This window comes from Rhizoctonia solani, chromosome 3, assembly GCF_016906535.1.
Source record: "Rhizoctonia solani chromosome 3, complete sequence".
Taxonomy (NCBI): Eukaryota; Fungi; Basidiomycota; class Agaricomycetes; order Cantharellales; family Ceratobasidiaceae; genus Rhizoctonia; species Rhizoctonia solani.
The window spans coordinates 395,533-421,899 of record NC_057372.1 but is presented as its reverse complement, the minus strand read 5'-3'; the positions used below and the strand labels follow the sequence as shown (position 1 = coordinate 421,899).

At 45.3% G+C, this 26,367-nt stretch overlaps 6 protein-coding genes and 1 non-coding gene across 7 annotated transcripts; 1 reads left to right on the top strand and 6 right to left on the bottom strand.

Annotated features, from left to right (window-relative positions):
- Positions 1 to 95: 95 nt before the first annotated feature.
- RhiXN_02504 (Retrotransposable element Tf2 protein) lies at positions 96 to 398 on the top strand (the record flags this gene model as incomplete). Its single annotated transcript, XM_043322321.1, has 1 exon — positions 96 to 398. The coding sequence occupies one exon, from the start codon at positions 96 to 98 to the stop codon at positions 396 to 398; it is 303 nt and encodes a 100-aa protein (XP_043177817.1).
- A 308-nt stretch (positions 399 to 706) lies between these two features.
- RhiXN_02503 (Retrotransposable element Tf2 protein) lies at positions 707 to 3,138 on the bottom strand (the record flags this gene model as incomplete). Its single annotated transcript, XM_043322320.1, has 2 exons — positions 707 to 2,018; positions 2,102 to 3,138. The coding sequence occupies 2 exons, from the start codon at positions 3,136 to 3,138 to the stop codon at positions 707 to 709; spliced, it is 2,349 nt and encodes a 782-aa protein (XP_043177816.1).
- Positions 3,139 to 12,702: 9,564 nt separating this feature from the next.
- On the bottom strand, positions 12,703 to 12,977 carry RhiXN_02502 (uncharacterized protein; the record flags this gene model as incomplete). The annotated part of the gene is made up of 2 exons (XM_043322319.1): positions 12,703 to 12,765; positions 12,858 to 12,977. 2 exons carry the CDS (start codon positions 12,975 to 12,977, stop codon positions 12,703 to 12,705), a joined length of 183 nt encoding a protein of 60 aa, XP_043177815.1.
- Positions 12,978 to 14,466: 1,489 nt separating this feature from the next.
- On the bottom strand, positions 14,467 to 14,574 carry RhiXN_12361. The gene has a single exon. It is a non-coding gene; the product is annotated as a tRNA-Arg (tRNA).
- Positions 14,575 to 14,805: 231 nt separating this feature from the next.
- Positions 14,806 to 16,193, bottom strand: RhiXN_02501 (carbohydrate esterase family 2 protein; the record flags this gene model as incomplete). Its single annotated transcript, XM_043322318.1, has 7 exons — positions 14,806 to 14,922; positions 14,972 to 15,035; positions 15,083 to 15,271; positions 15,321 to 15,472; positions 15,521 to 15,694; positions 15,752 to 16,013; positions 16,066 to 16,193. 7 exons carry the CDS (start codon positions 16,191 to 16,193, stop codon positions 14,806 to 14,808), a joined length of 1,086 nt encoding a protein of 361 aa, XP_043177814.1.
- A 1,051-nt stretch (positions 16,194 to 17,244) lies between these two features.
- Positions 17,245 to 19,875, bottom strand: RhiXN_02500 (glyoxal oxidase; the record flags this gene model as incomplete). Its single annotated transcript, XM_043322317.1, has 17 exons — positions 17,245 to 17,299; positions 17,351 to 17,468; positions 17,521 to 17,601; positions 17,657 to 17,846; positions 17,898 to 18,003; positions 18,054 to 18,279; positions 18,331 to 18,364; positions 18,432 to 18,455; positions 18,497 to 18,590; positions 18,646 to 18,805; positions 18,856 to 18,933; positions 18,986 to 19,018; positions 19,067 to 19,144; positions 19,195 to 19,282; positions 19,331 to 19,458; positions 19,528 to 19,724; positions 19,778 to 19,875. 17 exons carry the CDS (start codon positions 19,873 to 19,875, stop codon positions 17,245 to 17,247), a joined length of 1,788 nt encoding a protein of 595 aa, XP_043177813.1.
- A 3,410-nt stretch (positions 19,876 to 23,285) lies between these two features.
- RhiXN_02499 (glyoxal oxidase) lies at positions 23,286 to 26,254 on the bottom strand (the record flags this gene model as incomplete). Its single annotated transcript, XM_043322316.1, has 18 exons — positions 23,286 to 23,313; positions 23,365 to 23,482; positions 23,541 to 23,624; positions 23,678 to 23,837; positions 23,895 to 24,000; positions 24,062 to 24,192; positions 24,251 to 24,345; positions 24,501 to 24,625; positions 24,678 to 24,750; positions 24,803 to 24,889; positions 24,942 to 24,988; positions 25,046 to 25,076; positions 25,131 to 25,142; positions 25,221 to 25,298; positions 25,354 to 25,441; positions 25,497 to 25,846; positions 25,912 to 26,108; positions 26,160 to 26,254. 18 exons carry the CDS (start codon positions 26,252 to 26,254, stop codon positions 23,286 to 23,288), a joined length of 1,905 nt encoding a protein of 634 aa, XP_043177812.1.
- Between the last annotated feature and the right edge of the window lie 113 nt (positions 26,255 to 26,367).

Below are 26,367 nucleotides of genomic sequence, written 5' to 3'. Positions count from 1 at the left end.
GACCCTCAATGAAACTCAGCCATAAAAAATTAGGACCCTACTTAGTAATCAAAAGAATAGGATCACACGCATACAAACTTCAATTACCCCACACTATGCGCATACACCCTGTGTTCCATATAAATCTTCTTACTAAATTTCATCCTGATCCTCACGGACGCGACCCTCCCCAACCTGCACCCATTATCACAAAAGAAGGAGAGGAGGAATATGAGGTTGAAAAAATCCTGGATAGCAAATGGAAAGGACGTGGTAAAACAAGGAAACTCTGGTATCTGATTAAGTGGAAAGGATATGATGAAGGAAGCAATTCCTGGGAGCCAATTGATAATGTGGCCAATGCCAAGGAAGCAAAAGAAGAGTTCCATAAGGAGTACCCTGATGCAGTTGGAGCTTGAAGAGGGGGTAATGTCATGACCTTCATTGGCATGACATGATTTTATACTATTTTTTACCTTTTTTCCGAGATAGTTTCCTTTTCTGGTATATATTTATGACTCATCAAGATCACATGATATATTTGATATATGATGTGAAATTGTAAATGACTCACTATTTAGTACTGTTGTTTTTGATGTGGCTTTCTCCATGTATATAAGCCAGGTCAAGTCGCCGCTAAACAGCAAGACTTGACCTCTTTGTCAATTCATCCTAAGCTTACCTCTACCCATTGCCCAGGCCCCTAGTTGGCCATAAGTGCACTTTACTACAAACCCTTAACCCAGGCCTCGTTGCCCTCTACCCATACCATACCCCTTGGGCCTTTGTTGCCCCTCTTTGTCTCACAGTCCATTGATGATAGGGCCACGGACTTTAAGCCTACTTGTATCATAGGTCCGAGCTTAGTCGTGACATCCAGGCTGAATCCCTTGTCCAAGACAATGATCCCCAAGTACTCTACCAATGTGACATGGAAGGTACATTTTGAGGCCTTGCAGAATAACTGGTTTTCCATCAAGCGCTGTAGAACTTCATGAACATGTTGGGTGTGAGTTGCGTCATCCTTTGAGTAAATCAGGATGTCATCCAGGTAAATGATGACGCATACATCCAAGAGATCCTTGAACAATTTGTTCATGAAGTGTTGGAAGGCGGCGGGAGTGTTGGTCTGGCCAAAGGTCATGACTAGGGACTTGTAAAGGCCGTACTTGGTGCAGAACACAGTCTTCCATTTGTCACCTTCTTTAACTTGGATGTTATTGTAACCCCATTGCAGGTCTAACTTAGTAAAGACTTTGGCACCACAAAGCTGGGCCATAAGGTCATCTGGACAGGGTAGCAGGTAAACATTCTTCTTAGTCCAGTTATTTAGGCAACAGTAGTCAACAACCAATTGGCGGGAACTGTCTTTCTTTGGCACAAACATCACAGGGGAGCTAATCAAAGATTTGCTGGGACAGATCTTCCCAGCTTTCAACTCATCCCAAAGCCAGTCCTTTAGTGTGGCAGACTTGGTGTTGGTCATACTGTAAAGGGGGGAGTTGAGGGGACCTTTTTCTGTGAGTTCAATGCCAATGTTGTAGTGCCTATGTGGGGGAAGCTTGTTGAATTCTTCTTCTCCAAACACCTTAGCGTATTGATGGTATTTGGAGGGTACTCCTTCAAGGGGGTTTTTGTCAGCTTCCTCCTCTTTGGCAATGGCCACATGCTTGGGTGGTGTATGGGGGAAGGAGAGGGTTTGCGCGTTCCAATCAATCTCTGGGTTTTGGGCATCTAGCCATTTCAATCCTAAGATGGCAGCATGAGACCCTGTATTGCATATGAGGAAGGTCTCAGCCATTTGTTTGCCATCAAAGGAGAAGGTTAAATTTGCCTTCTTCCAGATTTTGCCAGCCTGGGGGCTTGACCCATTGAGCATGGTAACGGTACGGGGTGTAGGTAGGTCTATGAGGGGTAGGCGTAATGCCTTGGCGGTATGTGGGTGGAGGAAGGATGATGTTGCGCCTGAGTCAATCAGGGCTTCTAATGGTTCCGCTTGTTTGTCTGGCTGGATCTGAATGGTAAAGAGGGGGGAGATTCTATTGCTATTCAATATATGACAAAATTCAGATACACAGCCAGAGTCCTTGGGGTCCTTGTGCGCAGCAGCAGGTACCCTTACTCTTTTCCCAATTGGTACTTGGAGTCTTTGCCAATCTTGGTGGTTTCTTTACCCTTCCCTTTATCCTTGGTAGGGGTGGCTTTCCAGCCTGTGCGGCATTCTGCAAACTTGTGGCCCATTTTACCACATTTGATGCAAGCGCCTGCGGTGCAGCAGTGGTTTCTTTCTTCTTCCAACACAAAATTGGGGTTGTTGGAGAGTTTCTTCAAACCGGTAGTTGACTGGCCAGTACTTGTCCCCCTTGCGGAGTTGGGCTGTTTGCTAGGCTTATTGTCCCTTGGTGGGTGGCTAGCATGCTCTTCACAGAGAGCGCTGTCAATGACAAGTGCTGCGTTCTGCAGCTTGAGGAGGGTACAGGGGCAATGCTTGCAGGTAGCAATTTGGCGGCTGACTTCCCAGTGGAGGCCACAGGCAAACTGGCCTCTAAGGGCTGCGTTGTTCCAGTCCAGTTCCATGGCTAGGGTCCTGAACTTAGTAATATAGTCCACACATGTGCCAGACTGGGTTAGGGAGGTTATCTTCTGCTTGGTGGCCCTTGTGGCGTCAGGGCTGCCAAATGCTGCCAGGAACTCCAGTTTGAATCCCTCAACAGTTTGGATGATGGCCTGGTGTGATCCAAGCTGGTCAAGGTGTGGGTGGGCCCAGGCCCTGGCGGAGTCCTTCATGTTCATTAGGAGGAATGATAAAACCTCCTGATCTGTAGGGAACATGCAAGAATTTAGCCGGGTCCAGGCCAGCATCCTTGTGAGCCATTGCTTGGCTTTGCTCCCAATCTTGCCTGTATAGGCATCTGGATGGTCTACTTTGACCGGGGCAGGGTAGGCAGCAACTGGAGCCAGAGGTGGAGGGGCAGGGGCTCCAATTGGGGATTGGAGATGCAGAGATGGAGGGGGAGACAGGCCTTGCAGGGGAGCGGCTCTTCTTGGGGTAGGCTGGGCAAAGCCTGGAGGGGCCCAGGCTTGTTCTGACCAGAAGGGGGCCCCACTAACCGTTCCAATAGGCTTGGTTTTTGGTAGGGGGCGTGGCGTTTCTTCCATGGTTTTTGATTGGGGGCCTTCTGGTGTTTGGGGCCCTTGGAGTTGGAGGCTTCTAAGCCCATCCTTGACAACATCAACAGTTTGGGATATGTTTTTGACATTTGTCTGGGTCTCAATCCCTGCTTCCTTGATTTTGGCAATTTCTTGCTTGAGGTGTTTAACCTAGCCAAGGAGGCCAAGGAGGAGCCATGTGACGCGCTCAAGGGAGACTTCTCCATACTCAACAGAGGTGGTTGGCAGAAGTTGGGGTTCCACATACCCTTGATCAAAGGGGGATTGGGCTTGAGAGGTTGCCCTGGAACAGGTTGCCATGGTATGTTGTGGGTATGAGCGGCCAGCGTGGGAAGAGGCCCGCAAGGAGGAGTGTGTGGGGGTGCAGGAGATAATGGTGGAGGATGGGGGGAAACTAGTAGGTGCCTTTGTCAGGACTTATGAGTGCTTTATTGCATGTATATGCTAAACCCTTGCCTCAACTGGCCTAGCGTTGGACAGTTCTTACCCTGATCAACTGCCATGGACAGGCGTGATACAGGGCAGTGCTTCTGCAAGCAGGTGGATTGGCTGTCTAGGGTTGCTAACAAAAGGTGCGGTGACCAGTGGTATGCAGACAATTGGAACCTGTCTGCCTTATAGCAATTTGGTACTGAGTGGGGACAACACTGGTTTGATTATTGACAGCAAAAGGCAATCCCAATCACTCAATTTCCCTTGTGCTAGTACAGGGGGCCTTCTTGTTGTTGAGCTGAGCGGGTGTGCTTGTGGGCACGGTTTGCAACCAGCTTAAGGTTGATTACCTAGTGTCCTAGACGTCCTTAAGGGGCGTCAAGGCAGCAGGCGCTTGTGGCTGTATAGAACTAGTAAAGACCATGTAAGGTGGTGGAGGAGCTACCTACAGCAACAAACTACCTAACTACAATGACCATGCACTATAAGGCGGCGGCAAACTACATATGTACAGTGAGAACAATGCTTAAGGTGTGTAACTAAGTATCTTGCTGGGCTATAAGGCCCTTGTACAATGTTGGATGCAACAAGAGGTAATCAACCTGGGTGTTACCATGGTTGGTTGGCCTCCTTATATATTACAAGACCAAGCTAATTACAAATACATTATATGTAATACTGTATCAAATAAGAACCCTGCTCCGCAGTTGGCCTTACTCATGCATACGTGTTTACTGACGTGTCATGGTGACATCATAGGTGGAGGTGGCTATGTATGCTGATTAGGCACAGATGGGGTTGTGGCTTGGCGCTTATTGTATGATATAAGCGCCAAAGTCACGTGATTGAAAATGTTGTCTGTTTAACTTTGTTTAAAATTGAGAAAATCAGAATAAATTCCGTGGTATTGATTGTGTCTACAACATGGACTCAATATCTTTAGTTTTCAATCACATGATCTTGGCACCTGCCTTGCCAAGATGCTGCACCAAGACCTGCCAAGATGCCATGCCAAGGGCGCTTATCCATAAATCCATGCTTCTGTGGAGCCTGCAGCACACTTCTCATTTCACAGACACTCTTCTTTTCTCATGTCTTATCTATTTGTAATTACTGCTCTCATGTGTATATATACAGCAGGGAAATTGCTTCAAGACACCAAGTTGATTTTACCTTGTCTCATACTCATTGAGGAGGACAGTTCCAGCCAGCTAGGTAGCCGGCCCTTATCAGTAGTTGCATCACCCCTTATTACACTTACCACACCTCCCAGGCCTAAGGCCCCCTTGTCAACAGTAGTTAGCAGTAGGACGCCTTACGCATCAGTAGTATAGCCTAGATAGATTAGATTACATAAGCTTGTGTGTAGTAGTACAGCTGTAAGCGCCTGCCCCCACTAGCAAGTACCCACCTTACAGTGGTGTACAACAGGGGGTATGGTGGATTGAAACACTATCACCCAATCACAACAATCCTTACAGTATTGTTGCACTATACTCAATGTTGAACTCAACAACTGTGACAGTCAAGGGGCACAGGGTTGCAGTAAGTACACTAATAGGTTACCCTGTGTCTGTTGGGACTGGCCTATGGTCTTAGTGCACCAAATAACCTCCTATGCTATTTACAGTGAGTCAATCACTAAAGTAAATGTGCAGATAAGCTGTTAAAGGCATGTGTGTATATGTCAATATATAAGAGTGGATAAATGGATGCATTAGAAGCGTCTTCACAGGGTCCTTTTATACCCTGAGAAGGTGCACAAACAAGTATATACATGATTGATACCAAGAGGGGGTACAGGAGGTACATGTGGCAACTGAAACACTTAGGAGAGCCAATACTTTGGTACATAGTAAATAATAACAGTTCCTAATATTTGCCCCAAGGCAGTATTTACTTGTGTGGGTCCTTGGATGTCCCAAGGCTAAGTGTTTCATCCTTGGAGTAAACAGTCCCAAAGGTAGGATACCACTGCATTGGGTACTTACAGTAAATGGGGCATAACTCTGCCAAATGTTGTCCGTTTTGGGTGTTTGACCCAGCGTTCTGAAGCGCACAAACAGGCGCACCTAAGCGCAAGCAATTCGGCAGTGTGAGATGCCCGGGTGATGGAGAAAAGGCGCATTTAGTGCGTCGGCGCTTAAGCGCTGATTAAGCGCTGGAGCACTTGCCTATGTGACAGGGGGGACCCTGAATATTTCTGTGTGTAGCCACAAGATAGAATCTTGAATGATAGATACTACAAACAGGAGAAATATTACTTGTTACTGTTTATCTACTCAGCTGAATTTATATATATTTAAATGAGTGAGAAAACAGCATATATGCAAAAGATATTGCATATTGAGGGTATTCCTGAGGTTTATAGCTTTTGTAAAGGTTGCAATTAGATAGAGGGACCTTGAAACCCTTAATCCGCATCTTTATCTCATTTTATTTACTGTAGTATTACTTGTGTAATTAATAAAATAAGTACAGATTATGGAAGAAATGTCATATCCATAACAGTAGCCAACCATACAGTTGGGCTACAACACAAATAGATAAAGCATGAGAGAAGAAGTGTACATATGAAATAAGAATTGTGCTGCAGACTGCACAGAATCATGGAGCATATCCAGGTGCCCTTGGCACAGCATCCTGGCAGGTCTTGGTGTGGCATCTTGGCTTGTTAAGTGCCAAGATCATGTGATTCAGAAAGTGAAGATATAAAGTCCATAAAAAAAAGTAAAAATATTGACAAAATGAGGCAATTCTGATGGTATAATTTGTTAGGATGTGACAATATATGTGTCCTAGACATCCTTAAGGGGTGTTGAGGAGGCTAGTGCTTGTGGCCATGTAAAACTAAGTATGAGTTGCTTAAGGCAATGTGCAAGCTACCTACAACAACAACCAACTATACTATGGTGTCAAGATGCTGTAAGGCATTGATGAGCTACCTAGATACAATGAGGTACAACACTTAAGGCATGTTACAACCTCCTAAACATATACCACTGGAATCACCTCTTTTTTCTGATATTTGTACTATTTTTTACAGACTCAATATCTTGTTTTTTTTTGATCACATGATCTTGGCACTTATTATGCCAAGATGCTGCACCAAGATGCCATGCCAAGGGCACTTAGGAGAAATCTATGCTTCTGTGCAGCCCACAGCATGGTTCTTATTTCATATGTACACTTCCTTTCTCACGCGCACAGACCATGTAGATAGCACCCCCTTGACTATATATACAAGCAGGAAAATCACTTGGAGACCCCAAGTCAATTTTACCTTGTCTCATATTCACTTGAGGAGGATATCAGAAACTAGCTAAGTAGCTAGTTGCCAGTAGTATCAACCGTTGACCCCTTGTTTACTTAACCTACCACACCTCCAGGGCTCTGCCCCCTCTGTTGACAAAGTCAGTCCAGTAGCACTGCCTTAAGTGGTTAGTATAGTAGTAGCCTAGATAGTAGATTAGTCAGCAGTGTCTTGTACTAGTTACAGCCTTAAGCGCCCATCCCCACTAGTGTGTACCCACCTTACAGTGGAGTACAACAAGGTGTATGTCTAAGTGTTTACTGGCTGTAAGGCCTTGTACAATGTGGGGAGTGCAACAAGAGGTAATCAACCTGGGTGTTACCATGGTTGGTTGGCCTCCTTATATATTACAGAAAGTACTAATTACAAATACATTGTGTGTGGGAAAAGAAGTAGTTTATATCAAATAAGAACCCCAATCTGCAGTTGGCTGTATTCATACATATGTGTCACTGGCGTGTCATGATGACATCATAGGTGGAGGTGGCTACATAAGCTGATTAAGCATGGATGGGGATGTGGCTTGGCGCTTAGCATGTGATATAAGCGCCAATGTCACATGATTGAAAAAGTTGTCTGTTTGCCTTTATTTAAATCCAAGAAAATGGGAATAAATTCCCTGGTATCAAGTGTGTCTACAAGAATATGACTAAATTACATTAGTGTGAATGCTACAAATAGTCTTGAGTCAAGGTAGGATCTCATAGAAAGAGCTAGAAACTTAAACAGTTAGTTTCTCCATCAATTTGGCTCAGAATCAGACAACTCCTTTGTGGGAAGTGAGATGCCAGTGCCTCCAACCTATTTGTATTTGTCTGCACAGTAATATGTCTATTTCCTGCCAAGATATTGGTGTTGGTGTGCCCTGCCAACCTTTGGCACTTATTTGCAATTGCTAAGTGCTGGCGCTTCCATGCTTGCTAGCACTTGTCCTATGGTCTGTAAGTACTGTTCCTGCATATAAATGTATGATACAAAGAATACTATAAATCATAGAAGTAATAGTATGACCATTTTGCATGATCAAATGTGTGTATATGCAAGCACAATTGTCATGACCTTCATGGGCATGACATGATTTTTTACTATTTTCTATCTTTTTTCTGAGACAGTTTCCTTTTTTGGTATATATTTATGACTCATCAAGATCACATGACATATTTGATATATGATGTGAAATTGTAAATGACTCACTATTTATTACTATTGTTTTTGATGTGGCTCACTTCATGTATATAAACCAGGTCAAGTTGCTGCTAGAACAGCAAGACTTGACCTCTTTGTCAATTCATCCTCACTCCCACCTTACCCTTTGCCCAGGCCCTTAGTTGGCCATTAATGCACCTTACTTAAAGAATCATATCCAGGCCTTTGTTGCCCTCTACCCATATCACACATCCCTTGGGCCCTAGCCGCCCCTCTACCCCTATTCTCACAGTCCATTGGTGATAGGGCCATGCACTTTAAGCCCCCTTGTACCATAGGTCCAAGCTGAGTTGTGACAAATGGACTATGAGGCAAGGGAGAGGGGCAGCAAAGGCCCAAGGGTTATGGTTTTTGTTACAATCCCCTAACATATACCACTAGATTCCTACGATTTTTCTGATATTTTTAGTATTTTTTACGGACCTGATATCTTTTGTTTTTCGATCACGTGATCTCGGCGCTTATTATGCCGAGATGCCGCGCCGAGATGCCGTGCCAAGGGCGCTTAGGAATAATCCACGCTTCTGCGCAGTCCGCAGCACGCTTCTCTTTTCACATGTAGGCTTCTATTCACACACGCACAGACCACATGTAGTTAGCAGTTTTGTCTATATATACAGCAGGAAAATCGCTTGGAGACCCCAAGTCGATTTTACCTTGTCTCTTACTCATTAGAGAAGGTAGCCAGCCAGCTAAGTAGCCGGCCCCTAGTAGTATCAGCCACTTACCCCTTACATTCACCTACCACACCTCCCAGGCCTCAGGCCCCCACGCAGTAGTATAGAAGTAGCAGACCGCCTTAAGCGGTATTAGGATAGCCTTAGTTAGTTAGTTCCTTTACATAAGCTTGTAGTAGTACGGCCTCAAGTGCCTGCCTCCACTAGCGTGTACCCACATTACAGTGGTGTACGACAGTTTTAGGGTAGAGGGCAACAGTGGCCTTGGTTATGATGCTTAGTAAGATGCACTAATGCTCAACAAGGGAGCAGGGCAAAGGGTAGGTGAGAACTGAGGGTGAATTGACAAAGAGGTCAAGTCTTGCTGTTCTAGCAGCAACTTGACCTGGTTTATATACATGAGGGAAGCCACATCAAACTAAATAGAAACAAAGTGTGAGTCATTTACAATTTCACATCATATATCAAATATGTCATGTGATCTTGATGAGTCATAAATATATACCAAAAAAGGAAACTATTCCAGAACAAAGGTAGCAAATAGTAAAAATCATGTCATGCCAATGAAGGTCATGACAAGAAGCATGCTGCAGACTGTGCAGAAACATGTTTCTTATCTAGGCACCCTTGGCACAGCATCTAGGCAGGTCTTGGCATGGCATCTTGGCATGATAAGCACCAAGATCATGTGATTGAAAAAGTAACACTATAGAGTCCATAAAAAATAGTAAAAATTATAGAAAAATGAGGCAATTCCCATAGTATAAATTGTAAGGATGTAACAAAGCCATAGAGCCCTACTATTCCCCTGCTGACAACCCATGATTACACCTGCTACCCCCAAATTTGGGCTTGGGCCAGCATGCAACCACTTGTACTGGTCATGTGACTGTGTCCAGGACATACAGTGATGTTGTACACCACTGTAAGGTGGGTACTTGCTAATGGGAGCGGGTGCTTACGGCTGTACTACTACAAGCAAGGCTTATGTAATCTACTGTCTAGGCTATACTATTGTTGCGTAAGGCAATCTACTACTATCTACTGACAATGGGGGCCTTAGGCCTGGGAGGTGTGATAGGTCAAGTAAAGGGGTGAGTGGCTTCTGGGAACTTTAAGGGGCCGGCTACTTAGCTGGCTGGATACCTTCTCTAGTGAATAAGAGACAAGGTAAAATTGACTTGGTGTTTCCAAGCAATTTTCCTGCTGTATATAGACAAGGACGCACTATCTACATGGTCTGTGCGCATGGGAAGGGAAGCACATAATGGAAATAAGAAGCATGCTGCGGGCTGCGGAGAAGCGTGGATTCTTCCTAAGCGCCCTTGGCATGGCATCTTGGCGCGGCATCTTGGCATAATAAGCGCCAAGATCACGTGATTAGAAAAGTAAAGATAAAGAGTCTGTAAAAAATACTAAAAATAATAGAAAAATTGTGCAAATCCAATGGTATATGTTATGAGGTTGCAACAAGTGACTACAATACTTAAGGCATCAACAAGCTACCTAAGTACAACCAAGAAGCTGCTTAAGGTGGTGTGGAACTGAGTATCTAAGTGGAAACCTGGGTGCAAGGCCCTGTGTACAATGAGAGAGGTGACAAGAGGTAATCAACCTGGGGATCACCATGGTTGATTGCCCTCCTTATTGTCACACTCCTGCAAATTACACCATTGGAATTGCCTTATGTTGTAGACACATGTATACCCAGGGAATTAATTCCTATTTTCTCAAATTTAAACAAAGACAAATGGACCATATTTTCAATCATGTGACTTTGGTGCTTATACCATACATTAACCGCCAAGCCACGTCCCCATCTGTGCTTAATCAGCATACATAGCCACCCCACCTATGACATCATCATGACACGTCAGTGACATGTATGCATGAGTAAGGCCAACTGCAGAGTGGGGTTCTTATTGGTTATGATATTGCACATTGTGTATTTGTAAATAGCTCTTGCTTGTAATATATAAGGAGGCCAACCAACCATGGTAACACCCAGGTCAATTACCTCTTGTTGCATCCCCTTACTGTACAAGGCCTTAGGCCAGTAACTACTTAGTCCCTACCAGTACTTGTTGCCTTAAGCAACTCTCTCACCATAGATACATAGCTTGCCGTCTCCCTTAAGGCCTTGGTCACCATACTCAGGTAGTTAGTTGTTGTAGGTAGTCCATCACTGCCTTACACGGCCCTTACTTAGTTAGATACAGCCACAAGCGCCTGCTGCCTTGACGCCCCCCTTAAGGATGTCTAGGACACCTTAATTTTTTGATATTTTTACTATTTTTTACAGACTCATTATCTTTACTTTTTTGATCATGTGATCTTGGCACCTACCATGCCAAGATGCTGCACCAAGACCTGTCAAGATGCTGTGCCAAGGACACCTAGATAAGAAACAGGCTTCTGCACAGCCTGCAGTATGCTTCTCATTTCACATTACCCTTCTTTCTCTCACACATTATCAATTTGTAATTAGTGTTTCTAGTGTATATATACAGCAGGGAAATTGCTTGGAGACACCAAGGGGGTTTTGGCACTTGAGGCCAGGTACAAAAGTAAGAACTGCTTGAGGCAGCAAGTGACTATCCTACAGTGTCTACTAACTATACTATGGCAACAAGCACACTTAAGGCAGCAAGGACAAGGCTAAGTACAACAAGAAGACTGCTTAAGGTGGTGGTGAGCTACACTTGCACCCAAAAAGATTGAGCCATGTGAGCTCAAATTGATGATGCTCATGCATAACCTGCACAATTGAGAATTTGTTTACAATGTAATAGTAGAGTATGTAGATACAGTAGTATAGAACATATATACAAAGCTCTAGATCAAAACTAAGTCTCCTTGTGGAGACACACATGAGCAAAACTTTTGGGCTGGCTCATTCTTTTTGATCACTTTCAAATTGCACCTGAAACTGCATGCATGCACCCAAAATGACATGCAAAACTGAATGATTTAGATATGAATTTTAGTGTTTGGTGTTTCCACCTTTAGCTAAATACACAGCTTGTACTTGACATGGTAATGAATCATACAAATTGCCAATATATTTTGGGGAAATTTGTTTCTGTTTGTCCCTCACTATTTTCCATAACTCTTCCTTATTCAAAGCAGGAGGTTGGTGAGTACACATGCACTCCTTCAGATGCCACCAGATGTTCTTGATTATATTCAAATCTGGGCTTCTTGATGGCCATGGGAGGACATTTACACCCCAACTGGCAAGCCAATGTTGTGTCAGCCTGGCTGTATGCTTCAGATCTCAGTTGTGCTAGAATATAATGTCAAATGGGGTGATTTTATAGTTGGCAAGGGTTCCAAAGAAGGTGTCCTGGACACAGTCACATGACCCGTACAAGTGGTTGCATGCTGGCCCAAGCCCAAATTTGGGGGGTAGCAGGTGTAATCATGGGTTGTCAGCAGAGGAGTAATAGGGCTCTATGGCTTAGTGGTCAAGCTGGTTCAATTCTGGCTAGTTCTATTTTCCTCTGTTTATGACAGAAGGCATCCCCAAGGATTTCAATGTATCCTGGGGCATTCAGCTTGCATTGTATAAGGCACAATTGCCCAACTCCCTCTTGGGTAATGCACCCCCAAATGAAGATACCCCTGCCACCATGAGATATTGTCTTTTTGGTGTATTGGGGATTATATGGGGACTCACTAGGTTGCCTCCAGTAACATTGGCCGCTGTCAGCCCCAAATAACTCAATTTGGACTTTGTCCAAGAAGACAATGTTGTCCCAGCATGATTGTGGCCAGAATAATTGACTGTAGGCCCACAAGTGACAGGCCTTTCTATGCCAATAAGTGAGCAGGGGTACTTGGTGGTGTTTGTACAGCCATAAACCCAGCTCTTGGAGGTAGCAGCAGAGGGTAGAGGACCCAATGGCAGGGAAGTACTGCTGTCTAATGTTTGCTGCTGTTGTTACTCTGCTCTGGGCTAGGGCCAAAGCAGCAAATCTGACATTGCTGGGGGTTAATTTTTGTGGGTGTCCAGGAATGGGATTGTGTCAATCAAGTGGGTAGTCAGTAAGTCCATACTTGGCCCAGATACAACCAACAGTAGCATGAGAAACCTGGGTCTCAGGTTGCAAAAGCTGAACAACAGCCCAATCTGAGTATTTGAGCTTTTTCAGCACAATTATCTGAGCCTTAGTCTTGGGGCTAGTGTATTGAGCCATTTGCACACTTTTGGCAGGTGTTTGAGCATAAAAAGGGGTGGTAAATGGCAGTCAATGAGAGAGGACCAAGTAGCTTATATAAAGTGATCAAAAAGAATGAGCCAGCCCAAAAATTTTGCTCACATGTATCTCCACAAGGAGACTTAGTTTTGATCTAGAACTTTGTATATATGTTCTATACTACTGTATCTACATACTCTACTATTACATTGTAAACAAATTCTCAATTGTGCAGGTGATGTGTGAGCATCATTGGTTTGAGCTCACATGGCTCAATTGTTTTGGGCACAAGTGTATATGACTTAGTAGTTACCAGGCTGTATGGCCCTTGTACACTGAGTAGGATGCAACAAGAGGTAATCAACCTGGGTGTTACCATGGTTGGTTGGCCTCCTTATATATTACAAGAGGGTGCTAATTACAAATACATTATATCCAATACCATATCAAATAAGAACCCTGCTCCAGTTGCAGCCTTACTCATGCATATGTGTCACCTATGATGTCATCAAGGTGGAGGTGGCTACATAGCTGACTAAGCAGTGGAGGGGTTGTGGCAAGGCACTTAGGGTATGATATAAGCACCAAAGTCATGCAATCAAAAATCTAGTCCATTTGTCATTGTTTAAAATTGAGAAAATGGGAATAAATTCCCTGGTATTGAATGTGTCTACAACAGACAGTGATCAACCATGGCAAAAACCAGGTCAATTACCTCTTGTTGTCATCCCCAATCCACATGGGCATTAGGCCCAGTCCCACTTTAGTACTTAGATTACACTTACCACCACCTTAAGCAACCTTTTCACTGTACTTAGATAGCTTGTTGCCACCTCAAGTGGCTTGCTTGTCATGATTAGTCAGTTAGTTGCCATAGTATAGTTGGTTGTCATTGCCTTAAGCAGTTTTCTTGTTTCACTTGTAGCTACACAGCTGCAAGTGCCAGCCTACCCTGTCACAGACAATGTCTAGGACAGTCCTTAAGCACCTGCCTGCTAGCATGTAGACTATCTTACAACAGGTCTACATTACTCTTGTTGACACCCACTTAGTCCATATGGTGCAAGCTAGTCCACTCAGGTTAGCACTTAGTATGGATCCTACTGCCTTCAGCAGCTTGCCACTGTAAATACTTAGCTTGCTAACACCTTATGTGTTGTGCTCACCATTGTATAGTTGCTTGTTGCTGCGTTAAGAGGTTCCCTTACTTCCACTTGTACTTAGTTGGCCACAAGGGCCACCCCCCACCTAGTCCAAGACAAAGTCTAGGACACCCTATCAGCAACAGACTGTGAGACAAGTAGAGGCACAACAGATACCGGCAACATATCAGTGGGATTGTGAATGAAAAAGAGATTAGGTACAGTTGGAACAAGTACACCTGTATTTACGCCTTTACATTATAATCAAGCCATGTATCATAGAACTGGGTATTGATGAGCCAGACCTTTGGAGGTCGAGATTGGGAATCTGATTCAAAAAAGCACTGCGAGCACGGCCGGGATCGAACCGACGAACTTTGGTTGACTAGATAAACGCATTACTACGGGAACGCTTCAATCGAAGACCAACGTGGTAACCACTCCACTACGCGCCCTGCTCTCGTCTCAGCTGACAAGCTCCTACATAGGCCCACGTAGCCCTGATAAGCAAATAGCTATACAGTTATGCTTACACTCATTTGTTGTGCACGGATTTGATCCTCCAAGACTGCGCGCATAGTCTGTCACAGGCGCTTTAGACTCGCTTGCACGTTCATCACCCAACCCGCCTTGATTTTAACAATATTCCCATCATACAAACTCATCGTCTAATTACATCACTATACTCATTGGGTTTCCCATTTACTCCTTGGCTTCACACCAAAGGCTTTCAACCATTCGCTAAATTTGGCCTGGATTTGCTGTTGTCCGAGAGGATTAGGGTGACCGTCCCCTGGGATAACCTTCAAAGGAGACATTAGGACGAGCCATGCGAGTAGTATGCACACTTACGCCACTTTGTTGAAGCCACCCCGTAGTGTTGACGAGGAAAACGTTCTTGTCGCCGGATAAAGTCCTATATTCTATTGGTAATTGTCCAGGAAGCATGAGTGTGACACTAACCTGTTCTTGACAACGTCCTCGTATACCCCTGGATAAAATGGCCAGAATGGTCCAGAACCATCACTCCATCCCCAAGGAGTAAAGACTAGGAAAGGTTGTTTGGGGTATAGAGTGCGCAGGCGGATGGTGAATTTGATCAGTTCTTGGGTAAAATCGGCAGGAGTGACGTTATTAGAGTTATCGTTGGCACTGCGAACACCGATTAATATAAATACCAAGTCAAGAGAACCAAACCTACCCAATGTAGATGATAATATGCGAGGGAGCGAGATCACGTTTGAAATCCCAAGGTGTGGTATAGTTATGATTGGAATCCCAACGATAAGTAGTGTCCTCAGTGACGAAGTACTGGTAAGACAGCCCGTGGATATTGCTAAAGCACTCTTTATCCTGAAAAGAAATAAGATCACGTTAAAACCTTAGCTTAAGAATCCCCACCGTCAGACAAGCACCCGACTGTGCCATAATGTTGTGCTCGGCCTTGAACTCTTGAGAGGACAAAAAGGTCCAGCAGTCATTCACCCCATTAGGGTTCAAGTACCCTGCCGAGAGTGAATCGCCAATGAATTGGAAACGAAGAGGCGAAGGCTTGTACTCCTTGACTTTAGCACCCTATGTCACATTCATTTAGTCCCAACGTGATAAGATAAATCCTGCGGTACAGCCAACCTCGTTAAGTTCAATCTGGTCAAGCTGCATACGAGTACCGGTCGAGGCTTGAACATTGATCCTTACAACTCGGCTCTTGTTCGCGGGAGCAACAGGGATGGGGATAGAGTTTACCCCACCCGAAACATTAAGCTGCTTGAAGGGTTCGTAATCTACACTTAAGCTGATTGCGACTGAAGGCCAGTTGGTACCTTCCCACCCAAGCCTCAGGTCAAAAGATGTTAAGTTTGAAGCAACGAGTTTGAAGCCTGAGCCAGGCCACCTTTGAAGCTTATGTATTAGTACCGGCGTTGGAACACCGAGCTAGTACATACCAGGTTCCATTATTTGCGTCCCACCTCCCGTGTTTATGGAGCAGCTTAGCGTTGGGGAGCACAACGACTGGCGATGCTGCCGATACTACACTCGCCAGCAATGCGACCGCAAGTGATCCCTTCATCATGATAGGAAAAAATAGAACGATCTGCTGGCAGACACGAGAAGCTATTCTTATAGAGGAGTTGCTCACGCTACTTGTATTTTATACCCAATAATTTCCATTTGTTCCCGACATCCCACCGTTGCGAAAATATCGAGTATTGTGAAGCTTTGATCTTCTTATAGAACCGTACTCGTTAAAAAATCCGATTCGCTAGGGGGAAACACGGAGAACATCTGACTGGTCACGACCGCAAGAGACTGAGCTGGCGAGGTCGACATACAGTTTATGCGGAGTTCATCCGAGACGATTTCGAATACCGCTGTGTGGATGATATCGGCAGGTCCAGGCCATCATCCTGAGCAGTAGAAATACACAAATTGGCTCTTCTTTATTGACCATAACCCGGAGGTCTTGTTCAGCTAGCGTTTCGGATATTGGAGTATTTTACTATATCTATCCAAGCCTTGCGCCAAAATGAAGATGAGGTGCACTCAGTTGGTTTAAATCGGCGAATTACCTAATTTGACTATTTTGAGAAATCTGAAGAACATTCGAACCGTATATTTGGCGATCATATGCTACCTCAGCATTATTGCAACTGCACGTACTGGGTATTTGTGCGCATATAACTAACGCATGTCAAAAACCCTCCAGCCATGCGAGCTAAATTTTGTTACAAATACTCTTGTTTCGATCCTTGAGGAGAGGAACAGAGGGGCATGTTCTGAGACAATGTAGCAACTATTCGATTTGTAACATCTGAATGACGGTGAGCATGTAACAAGTGTCCCAAGAATTCCCAAGAAGTGAAGAAAAAACAACAAATTCCCAGCACACGGGCTAATGCGAAAGAAAAGAGGCCTCACGTGGCTATAGAATATTCGAAGTAAAAATGTCCATCAAGGTGTCCATAAAAAACAACAAGTGTTGAAGGAAGTAGGTCGTAAAAGTGTCCAATATGCAATTCGTTAATTGTATCCAGAATTAAGTCCGTATGAATAAATGGGAGTCTACCAGGGAGATTGTTACTCCAAGGTTAGACAGGTGAAACTCTTGCTCCCGAAGAGGCATTTCACGCGTGCTGAAGAGCTTCGATGGGGACAGGGTTCCCGGTGTTAGCCAGCATACTATATTCTCTAATCAACGCATACTCCTAACGGTACCACACAAAAGCTTACTTCTCAATGGCGCCCAGATCAACTGGCGGGGAGCGCCCTTCGCCGACCATGACCTTGACAGCCTCAGATGGAACACCGTCAACGATGACAAAGAGCCAGGCGGGCCCAGGAGGATAGACTATAGTCATAATCAGAGAAAGCCTGAATGCTAAGATAGCTCCCGAACGCACCATTAGGGTTGGGGGGTCCCTGGAATTGGAGGTGTCGCTTTCCGTAGGTGAAAGTAGCGAGTGACACAAGGCGTTGATCCACTAATGCCAATGATTTTTAATTTCGAGCCTTCAGAGGACTAAAATGAGAACGTACTATGCACGCCGTGTGTGGCAAATCCAAAGTCCATCAACACTACTTCAACCTTCTTGAAAAAGAAATCAAAGATGCCGCGACGATGGCTTCGCTTGGCTCCAGGCATGCTGAAGATAACCCTGTTGAAGCGATTGTATTCGATGTTATCGGGGACACGGGTGATTACCGGACGCGGCTTAGACATGTAATCCTACATCCAGAAAATGAGTAAGAACAGAGAACGCAAGGGTAAGGGGCTCACAGGATAGAGAATCTCAGTCCTATACTCGGTACCGTAAGTCCTCTCTGTTACATCCTCGTTCGGGTTCGAGCCAGCAACGAAGATAGCTCCGCTCGGAAGGAGCGTGCTTTTGGTAATGTCAATTCCAGTTCTTAATTGGAATACCATGATACTTACGCAACGGAGTGGTACATTCTGGGGATGTTACTAGTCGGCAAACCTTCCCTTGAGAATCTCTTTCCGGCAGGTGCATCAGGGTCATACAAGACAGGCTGGAAAACTGGGTTGTCTGCGTTCGAAACTCCAACTTGGTCCTTCAAGTTTGCATATCCGGCGGTTCCGGTCGATGCACCGTTGATAATCAATACCTGGCCAGTTGGCAGCAAAACACCCTCGGGCATCACTAAAGTCGTGGCTCAGTATCAAAGCACAGATAGAGGAAGCAGTAACATACTCCATGGTGTTGGAAGCTTTTCGACTTGCCAACCCTATATTTCCGAATACCGAACGTTGTGGAAGTTTCAAGGGTCACACAACCAAGCACCGAGAACGAACGCGATGATGTACGAAATTAAACCACTGGTCAGTGCCCATGTGGTTTGGGTTTATGCTATGCTAACCTTCTTTATACCCCGGTTGTTGAGGACCATTCTCGAGCACTGTGAACTCCCAGGAGTGGTCTTGGCGCTTAAGTCGGTATCCTTCACCCGGTCACTAAAACCCAACACCTCAACACCCTTCAGAAAACTGTGAACCAGCACAAACTTACTCGGTATCCGAGCCGCCACACATCAGGATTTCCGCAGCAAAGGCTTTATCCCATCGAAGAGGGAGCATCACGCCAGCGCCACTCATCGGATACGTAATTCGTTGACCGTTGGGAAGATCCGGAAGGCGGGTCTCAACGTTGCGTTGCCAATCGAGCATCACTATCAAATCGGTGAGTTGGACTTAGTTAGCCGAATGTTTGAGGGCGTACTTGTCTTGTTATTCGCAGCAACGAAAATTTGGTTGTTTGGCAATGCAAAGACATGTGGGAAAAGGTTGTGTGGAAGGGCTAAAAGGAACTATCAGCGGGATCTGTACACCACCAAGGTTTATGGGCGTACTGTCGACCAGGAATTGACTGGGGATTTGCAACCCTACAATGGCATTAGATATTTTCACGAAATGGCTGTTACAAGACATACCGTTGAATCCATTTATATTTTTTGGAGGATAAAACTCGTATGTCGGATTATTCAATTCCTTAAAGTTTGTCCAGCCGCCTTATCAAACAGTCAGCGATGCAATGATAGACAGTGAACCTTAATTTTACCTCCGTATGCACCACCGATGATCAAAAGTGAGCCATCAGACAAGCGAGCTCCGGAGGGGTACCAACGAGCAGAGGTCAAACGGATTCGCTACCACGAGGTCAGAATGGGCGCAAAGGATCAACGCTGATAGCATACGTTAGGGCTCTCGAAAATCTCGCAGTTCTCGTTTTCAGCACAAGGGTTGTAGAGCCGAACACCTTGCAATCCATTTTCTGCCTTTCCTCCGCCGGACTCGACAACGGGGTTGCCCCCAATGTTGACCACTACAAAGGTTTCACATCAAAGGTATAAGCAACGTTACGTGAGCATCAGGAGGAAGATCAGGCACGCACTAGTACCGTTAGAGAGCCATCCACCGCCAGCACAGAAACTGTTGGTTACGAGCTTGAGAGGCCGAGCAGTGTGACTCTTGAGCGAATAGACAGATGCCCAGGCGGGCTTCCCTTCCGCGTCTTTGAGGGGGTTATTTTCAATTTTATCAATGATAAGTACAGTGTCCGAGCTGACAACTGCGATTTGCATCGCCCCACTATAATTTAACGATATAACTCAGCTTGAAGGTAGTTTGGATAGATTACTTACACGCCAGTCGTACCGGGCTGATTCAGCGTCCACGCCCCACGTGCCGATGCGAAGAGGCATGGAATAAACGCGAGAAGAGTAAAAGTGGACCAAGCCATTATTGATATTGATACTAGGATTCAACTCTAAAGAGTGAGATGGGACAAAATGAATGTCCTCGGGTAACAGAAACGAATCGACCGAAACCAGGAGAGAAAAAGAAAAAGAAAAGAGGGGAAGGAAAGGAGACGTTAGAGTTCGAGGTCGGAGCGCAGCCATAGCTTTTAATCCTGATGATATCAAAGGAAGCTGAGCGACGTGCAGCGGCAACCGCACATGGCGGATCGCGAGTTTCATGTTACAGCCGGGTTCCTTGCTTTCCCGGCGTCCCCAGTGCCTGAGTCACGTGGCATCGGCCGTCTCATTCCATGTACATGACTTTAGGAACGTCAGCTTCCAGCCAGAATGCTCATACTACAAACTGCTTCTAGCCCAATCTTCCCAATCCTTGGAGACTCTGATACAAACATCTTCCTAACCACATCTAGAACAGCTTATCCAGATAGTTCCTAGTCTAGTCGACCCCGAATTGGGATAATAGTTTATCCATTCCGACTACATTTCCCTTGCGATATTCAAGATCTGGGACCAAAACACATTGAGCATATATGTTCCCGTCATAATACATGATGTCGACAAAGGGTGTATTCTCGAATATTTCCTCTCTCTAATCCAGTAATTATAGACCTTAATAACTTGGTTATGTCCATTTCTTCATTCCCACGTAGATGACGGCGCCCCTGCCGATGATGTGAATATTGGTTTATCCCGAACTTTTGTGGGAAGTATAGACCGTATACTGTGTCATCAACACGAAATTCATCCGCTCTATGAAATCCATGCGATTTCAATTTGTATGCGTTGCCGTTGCATATTCGTATTAGCGCTCCCTTTCCAGTCTCAGAAGCCTGGGTTAAGCTCTGGTCACGTTAGCACTGGAACGATGATTCCACAGAGCTCAGGAACCAAGCTGCCGTTATATTCGAATAGCTACTCCAAGACATTGAAACACGTGTAATTGACCTTACGTTCGGATGTAATGTACTTCAGACAAATTTCTTGGAAAGTTATCAATTTGGTGTCGCCCTTTTGTGGCTTCATTGTTTGCAAAACAACACCCTGTGGGTGGATGCTTTGTGGCTTAAATTGATACATAAGTTACGAGATAGAGCTGCCACGTATAGCTCAGCTCATCACCCCCGGAAGAAAGGAGAGGAAAGCACAAAAGACTGTGATCACGGACCCCTTGTACTCGGGAGCGAACTGCTCTTATATCAGTTATAGATACTCGTCAGGGCTCACTAATTGACAATGCTGTGACTTACCGGTGTGGAGCCTCCTTTGCTGATCAAAAGCCTCTAGCCGACCGAGTGAAGGCCATCCATGAGTACGCAACCTCATACAAAAAGACAAGAGAATCGACCGGGGAGCTTACATGTACACCGTGTGCAAAAACCCAACTCTGATGGCCGAATCATCCAGGGTTCCAGGAAGTATAACGGCGATGATGGGGACTTGACCAATATTCCACTTTTCTGGAAGACCCGTGAAAATCGGGCGCCCGCATGCGCACGGCTAAATGGATGTAATAGCAAACGCGACGAGTGCTAGACATTGTACGTAAACTTACTGGGTTGATATCATTACCCCGATACTCAACCCTATACGCTCGGGTTAGAGTCAGCGATCCTGATATAGACATCAGGGAAGACTAGCAATCGAGCGGTAAAGGCCAGGATACATGAATCCGACATGCCTGTGGGATTTGTTTTCCAACCCCACCATAATCGCGTTGGGGCCGAACCCTATGGTAGACTACAATTTGCTGAGGGTGCATAGCCCCGCGCGTGTTGTAGTAAGCTCAGGCAGAAAATAGGTCCGAGTGGAGCACAAGCCGATAAGCTACATGAATGTACAAGCAGTTCTAATCCAAGTGGCTAGTCGCAGAGATGAAAGCAAAAAGTGCAGGGAAGTGTTCCAGAAGCGATAGAATAACATCCAAGCCTCGGCCGTCGCGCCCAGCCTGTGGGATTGAAACAACGGCTGACAGTAGCTTTGGGATGGGACAAAAGGTTATATGTAACGAATAGGTAACTATCTTTAATTATCAGACATACTAATGAGACGTACGTCACTTGAGCTGCCCTCGGATATGCTCTGCTTCACGTTCGAAGGAGTCATCAAGACTATTATCACTACGGTTAAAGCAAGTGAAACAAGCATCCCAGAGATAGAAAGGAGTTAGGAAAAGTAGTTTATCCAAGCTTAAGTCGACTTTTATCAACTGGATGGAAATGAAGCCACAGTCATTAGGACAACTCAATGCTAGAATGGGTTGTGAACAGGTGCCGTGGATATAGCAGCCAAGCTAAGCTCTGCCAAGGTCCATTAGATAAGTAGAGGAAAGCTGGCTCATATTGAGAGGAAGAAAACACTTCGGAGCTGCAAGTCCACGGCCAGTAGCTCCAGGCACGTGTGCCTCGATCGACGACCGAAATTATTCTTTGAATTGCAAATTGTGGTCAAAAGAACTTTGCGACGACGATCTTTTTCGACGAGCAATCAGCCGAGTCATATGGCATAATGAAAGTTGTAGAGTCTTTGTCACGCATATTTTGGTGTGACAACTGGCAATCAAAACACCTGAACTCTATATGAATGATACTTACGATATCCGTGCTACTACGAGCTAATAATGAAGGACGGGGATAAGAGAACGCATGCGTGATGCTGCTTCCTGAGTATCAGAGGAACCCGACTTTCTACTCAATCTCATGCTTTAAAAGCCAAGCCGCCTCAGGAATAGGTCGTTTTGAAAGCAAACCGGTTGCTCAAAGTAGAGCGAGTCAGAAGGTGTCATTGACAAGTATTCCCTTCTGACTTTCAAAAAGAGAATCATTATCGGAATCTGGCTTGAAGGCCAAGTACCAAACACTGAAAATAAATTTATATCCAGTAGGTACCCGCAGATGGAGGCCATGGGATAGATGTAATTTTTTAGTGGAGCCAAACACCCATCGTATTCATGGTGCGTCTCTATAGCATGAGCTCAGCGAGACATATGGCATAGGCCCCAGGGCAAGATAACTTTGGCTGACCGACTACAAGTTGTTCATTGTATTTCATCCAGATTCTTTGATCTCAGCACTTGAATCAAGGACAAATATGTAGTTGAACTTGTAAATTACCCTTTTGATATAATTTTAACCAACTTGCAATCTACCAATCAATAGTCAACTCTTCCACACAGCCGAGTCGTTATCAGGAGGATGTATTTCAACTTCAAGTATCAAACAAAAACAAAAAGCCGAGCAAGCGAAATTAAAAAGAGCGTCAGTCCAAGCGAACGAGTAAGTGGAAAGGAGCGGATAGCACAATAGCAGTGCAAGGTACGCAGAATGCAACGTGTGAACCGCAGTTTACAGAGTCCGATAATTTAATAACCCAAAAGAAAGTGTAAGAGTTGCCTTTATGGCCCACCGGTAAGTGCGAGCATACTACATCCGGATCAGTACGGTACAAGAAAAAAAACTTCCAATAAAACTTACTTGTCAATAGCGCCTTGGTTGACTGGAGGTGAAGCGCCAGTGCCGATCAAAACTTTTTGAGCTTTGGAAGGAACACCATTACTCAAAACATAAACCCAAGCAGGACCCGGGGGATAGACTAGAGCAACAAATATTAACAACTGCATTGAACGGCATCAGAGGACGAAAATACGCACTGGAAGCATTTGGAGGACCGGTAATAACCAGGCTCTTGCGGTTGGAAGATAGAGTAGCCTTGAGTTTGATCATGCGCATGTCCACTAAACATAAAAAAATCAGTCGCCATGGTGTTTGGATAATAGTATGCTCTTACTGTGTACACCGTGTGTTGAGAATCCGAGATCCATGAGCGAGACGGTTATAGAAGGAGGGTTCAACGAAGCTGGCAATGTAACGCTCAAGGTTATGTTCTGGCCATAGTTCCATGCGGCTGGCAACCCGGTATAAGTCGGGCGGGTCTTGGTCATGTATGGCTAAAATTGCGCCAGAGTCAGAATACACCCATATAACGCAACACTTGATTGCCTTACCGGGCTGATATACTCGACTTGATACTCAGTTTTGTACGGACGAGTTTCAACGTCGGCATTTGGGTTCGACCCGGCGATCATGACACGACCATCCGGTAATAAAGTCCTACAAGCGATAAAGAAAATTAGCTTCGCTTTCGCGAGCATCGCAGCTGCGGTTGACTCACGAAACAGAGTGATACAGACGTGCGATGTTAGATGTGGGCATTCCGGCGGAGGAAAATCTGCTCCCAGCTGGTGCAGCAGGGTCATAAAGGACCGGGGTGAAGGCTGGATTGTCGGCGTTCGATTGACCAATCTGCGACATTCATTTAGTCCCAAACTCCCAATAGGAATCGGATATTGAGCAAATCTACCTGATCCGGAACATTTCCGTATCCTGCAGTCCCAGTCTTAGCCCCGTTCATAATCAATACCTTTCCGTCGGGCAGAATAGTAGCATCGGCCATGACTGAGTAACGGGAATGATTTGAAAAGAGCACGGTTTGAAGCGACATCAAAATCGACGGGACCGAATGGTATTCGAATTGCCCCGAGAATGCAGATAAAAGCAACGTGAGAGCAATCAGAAGACCGCGGTAGTATAAAATCGATAATCAGACGTACCGCGGCCCTCTGGCATTTCGTCATAACTCCAGCCATTCGCGATGCCAGCTGCATCTAGTGCAATTCTCGATGCCTGTTTACTTGTCGGGGATTGAGAACTGACTTCGTTCTCCTTCACCGTATCCCTGAGGTATCACTGAGATTTCCAAGAAAGGTACACTTGTTGGAGTGACTCACGCAAGCTGAGATCCGCCAAATATAACAACCTCGGGCTTATAGTTATTTTCCCAAGTCAGGGGAAGGAGAACAGCTGTGGCTTGGTTAACACAATTTTACCTACGGTATCGAACCGAGCTACGTACCCGGTGCGCTCATGGGATAAACAGTTATTTGTTTATTAGGAAGATCGGGGAGGCGGGTCTCCGTGTTCGTCTCCCAGTTAAATTTCACTAGATATACGTCAGCTGTGAAAGCAAGTACAATGTACTGAAAGCAACCTACTCGCTTTAGAGTTCGCAGCCATAAATAGCTGGTTGTCGGGCAATAGACTAATATCAAAGGTGCGTTAGCTGCCTAGCTCGTGACTACATCAGGCCCCTACTCACATAACATGAGGAAACATGTTGTGCGGTAAAGCTATCAGATTCGACAGATTGGTATGTGATTCACAAGCACGCGTTTATTACTTACTGTCTAGCAAAACTTCATCGGAATTTGTAACCCTAATACCATTGATCCAGATAAGTCCCCCACCGAAGACGTAACAATGCCGCTACATACCATTAAAGCCATTAATATTCTTTGGGGGGTAGAACTCATATGTCGGGTTGTTCAGTGCATCGAAATTAGTCCATCCGCCTGGAAAGAAACCTCCATCAGATATGTGCCTAGTCTTGCCCTAGCCTACACTCACCTCCATAAGCCCCACCAACAATAATAGCAGATCCATCAGAGAGACGGCACGAGGAGGGGTACCAGCGGGAGGACGTAAGTCGGATGCGCTGGATATGACTTGACTTTAGCGAATCAAATTTAGAGATAAAGACAGTTATGTACCGAAGGACTCTCGTATATATCACAATTTCCATCGTTGCATGGATTGAATTGTCGAAGTCCTGGAGGAATACGTATACGTCGGTGGTTGTTCACAACACGAATAAACCGAAAAGGAGCAACGCCATGACAAATACAAATGATCGAGAAAGGCAGCAGGGCGAACAGATCGGCGATGATAGAAGACCTGAGCTGCCAATTGCGAAACGAGCTCCCCAAGACGAAAAAGAGACAAATCGCCACCGCCCGCTTGCAGCCGCCTGTAACCAAGAGGGACGTAAACGTACCTTGAAGTCCGTTTGCAGAGCTGCCGCCTCCTATGTCGACACGTGGGTTTCCTCCAGCGTTCACCACTGTGGATTATCCAGTTAACACGATAGATACCGGCGAATAACTCGAATACCGGGCGACTACTTACAGGTCCCGTTGCTCAGCCACGTCCCGGTAGCGCAAAAACTGTTGGTTTTGATGTTCAGGGGTCGCACTGTATTCGAATCAGTCGAGTATATCGAGCCCAAGGAATGATCGCCCGAGGCGTCGCGCAATGGATTCTGCTCATATTTATCAATGACTACGACATTGGTCTCAGTCGCGACAGTCATTTGCATGGCAGAGCTACGAGTACATTAGTTCCAAGAAATACATTGGATGTATACTTCTACTTACACACCAGTGGTGCCTCCCAGTGTCAACGTCCATTGTGCCCGAGCTGGGACCGCAAGCAGCGCAACAAGCGCAGCAGAAGCAATCGAATCAAACATGAACGGGGAGCAAACGATGTAAAGAACGAAGAATACGAGGCACTGAACGAGAACACGAGGGGAGAATTTGGCGAGCACAGCTCCGGTTTATATGAGGTACGCAAGACCACCAA